The 2843-nt window shown below is 44.0% G+C and overlaps 1 protein-coding gene across 1 annotated transcript in view; it reads right to left on the bottom strand.

Annotated features, from left to right (window-relative positions):
* Positions 1 to 1397: 1397 nt before the first annotated feature.
* The window catches only part of LOC102674078 (myb-like protein X), a 2230-nt gene continuing 784 nt past the window's right edge, over positions 1398 to 2843 (bottom strand). Inside the window, exons 2-3 of the mRNA XM_031511599.1 lie at positions 1904 to 2840; positions 1398 to 1810 (exon numbers count right to left, since the gene is read on the bottom strand). Of these exons, the coding sequence (XP_031367459.1) occupies positions 1509 to 1810; positions 1904 to 2840 (1239 nt within the window). The 3' untranslated portion in view covers positions 1398 to 1508. The remainder of the gene's footprint in view (positions 1811 to 1903; positions 2841 to 2843) is intronic.

The raw sequence follows: 2843 nt of genomic DNA, 5'->3' as shown, positions 1-2843 counted from the left end.
TTTTTTTTTTTTTTTTTTTTTTTTTTCTTTTTTTCTTTTTTCTTTTACCTTTTGCGTTTTCCACTCAACAACTTTACCGATAACACCAAGTCCTTGTAATTTTTCGTCGGTGCTGTTAAGGCTTTGCTCCGGCCCACCTTTAAACATATCGTCCGTGCTTTTAAGAGCTAAATAATTACTTTGGGAAACGTTGTTCCTCGCAATGGGCTCGCCAGATGATACGACCGGTGAATTATTCTCACCAATTTTAGATTTTTCTGATCCATCGTAAACGAATAGGGAAATAGGGAGGAATAGATTGGGGCTAGAAGCTGTACGGCAAAATTGATCATGGTCGGTGATCGAGGTAGGGAAAACGAAGGAGGATTTTCAAACGAAATTGATTCATTCAACGTTTTTTTTTTTTTTTTTTTTTTTTTTTTTTTTTTTTTACCATACGTTCCAGATGAATCGGCGTGGATTTCCGGCGATTCCAATTGATCTTTCTGTTCGACCACGGTCGGATCTAGTTTATCGTTGTTCTCGTAGTACATTCTCTGATCTCCCTTGATTCGAGGCTTATTCTTGTTCTCCTCCTCGTTCCAATCGTATATCTTTTTCAACTCTTCGTACAATGGTTCCATGCTGTTAGGTATCTTTTCTTTTCTGCTCGGACAGATATTTGGGTGATACGATCGGTGAGACGAACGCGACAGTTTAACAGTTCAACAGGAAACAGCATAGCATAGCATAGCATAGGATAGCAGAGCAGAGAGAAATATGTCATACTTTTCGTCCAAAGATTGGATATCCTCGAATATATCGTCTATTATTCCGACGTCTAGATTTTTATCCATCTTGAGAATATATTTGGCAGGATCTAGTACCATCTCGTTCACTTCGTTATCTAGAAACGTTTCCTCGTTCTCCTCGACCGGCTCTTTTAACCTGTTAATACACTAGGATCAGTCGGTGTCCCCCGGTATCTCTCGAATGTACGTGTGTAACCACTAATACAACGATCACGTAGGTCAGTGTCATCCGTTTGATATGATTTTTTTTTTTTTTTTTTTTTTTTTTACCATTTCGTTTTGCGTGAAATTTACCACTGACCTCTCGCGACTAATGGTGTTCACGTTGCCTTCACCTTGATCCCGCTTGTTGCCCGCCGGACGATCCATCCTCATCCGCAAATTTAACTTTGGTCGATAATATCGATGCGCTATTCTTCTTAGTTATATTTTTTCCACTTGGACTCAGGAATTGCTCTGTCGGTTTCTTCTTCCTTTCCTGCTCCCGTTCCTTTTTTTCCATTTCTATTTCATGCAAGTCCACTTTCTTGTCCGTTTTGGGTGGTACACACTCTTTCTCCTCCTCGTATTCCACTACGATTGAAAACAGATATGAGTTCTCGTACGAGAATTCACCTAACCTGGAGGCAACGAACGGGAGGGAGGTGAACTTGAACAGGTTGCGATACAAAATTTGACGAAACTTTACTACGCAAGATTTTTAGCAGTTTTTTCACGTTAGGTTTTCGAGGATGGAGAAGTGCACGCATCATTACCAAGTCCCGCATCAAATTCTATAGGGTTTTTGTCTTGATAATTATTTTTCACTCGTTCTTGTTCGTTGGACGGTGACAATTCGTCGTTCTCTTGATCCATATCGTTATCGTATTCGTAATACTCGATTACGTTCGGATTACGCCTTTTCCTAGTCTTCTCTTTCTTTTTTTTGCTCATCTTGCTTTTTATCATCACATTTACTTTCGCTTTCTTTTTATCGCTGACCGCTCTTTCTTTCCTGCGCGCCGATACGTCGCTTTTTTCTGGAAAAAAAGAACGGAAGAAGGGAAAGAAAGATAATCGTCGCACCTCTTTACTCTCTCTCTCTCTCTCTCTCTGCACCCGTCCCCTCTTACCTGCATTGACCGATTGTCGCTGATTCTCCTCCTCCTCCCTGTCGTTGTAATTCAAATCAGCCTCCTCCACTTCGTCGTTGGAATATTCCATGTATTGAAGGATCTTCCTCTGCCCGTATCTGTCGCTCGTCATTTGATCGTTCAACTCGTTCCCGGCCACGAATCCCCCCCCCTGATATTTCTTTTTCCGTTTCCTTTCGCCGTCGACCTCGTTCGTCGCCGCTTTCTCTTTGCCGCCAACCTCCGACTCCTGATTCTTGCTCCCTATCAAATTCAACTCCTTCTCCTTGCCAACGTTCCCGCGGTTTTTCCCGTCCACCAAATTATTATTATTGTCCGCGTTATCGTTCAAACACTCCTCCTCGTTCTTAAATTTCCCCCCCTTCCCCCCGTTTTCCACGTTCCCGTTACGCTTCTCGGCTATATTCGCTTGGTTCGCGTTCGCGTCCACTCGTTCACGATCCGCGGCCTCGAACCAATTTCGAATTCCCTCCTCGTTCATCGCGCTTTGTCCCGATTGTCTTTTGTCGAACTCCCTCGCCGAGTTCTTAAGCCGTTTCTCATCCACGTTCCTCTCCATGATGTCGGAGGGTAGCGCGAGGCCGGCCGTGCCGTCTTCGTACGGCACTTCCTTAACTTTATTCTTCTCGAATTCGAGAACTCCATTAGTAATCGGGATCTCCACCTCTTTCTCGTTCCCCCCCCTTTTCGCGCAATCTTTCACGGCGGCTGTATCCACCTCAGCCTTCGCCAGCTTCATGTTGAAAATGGTGGAAATGGATTTCCCCGGTTTATCCTCCTTCTCGAGCAACGTCTTCTTCACGTTGAACATGTCCAACATGAACGGAGCCTGCCGCTTCCCCTCCTTCATGTTCTCGTTGCTGTACTGGATCAAATTTTTGTTCTCCGACTCGAGATGGAGGTTAACGTTCCCCGACTC

Source organism: Apis dorsata, unplaced genomic scaffold (assembly GCF_000469605.1).
Source record: "Apis dorsata unplaced genomic scaffold, Apis dorsata 1.3 scaffold_331, whole genome shotgun sequence".
Taxonomy (NCBI): Eukaryota; Metazoa; Arthropoda; class Insecta; order Hymenoptera; family Apidae; genus Apis; species Apis dorsata.
This window is presented reverse-complemented; position numbering and strand designations above follow the sequence as displayed.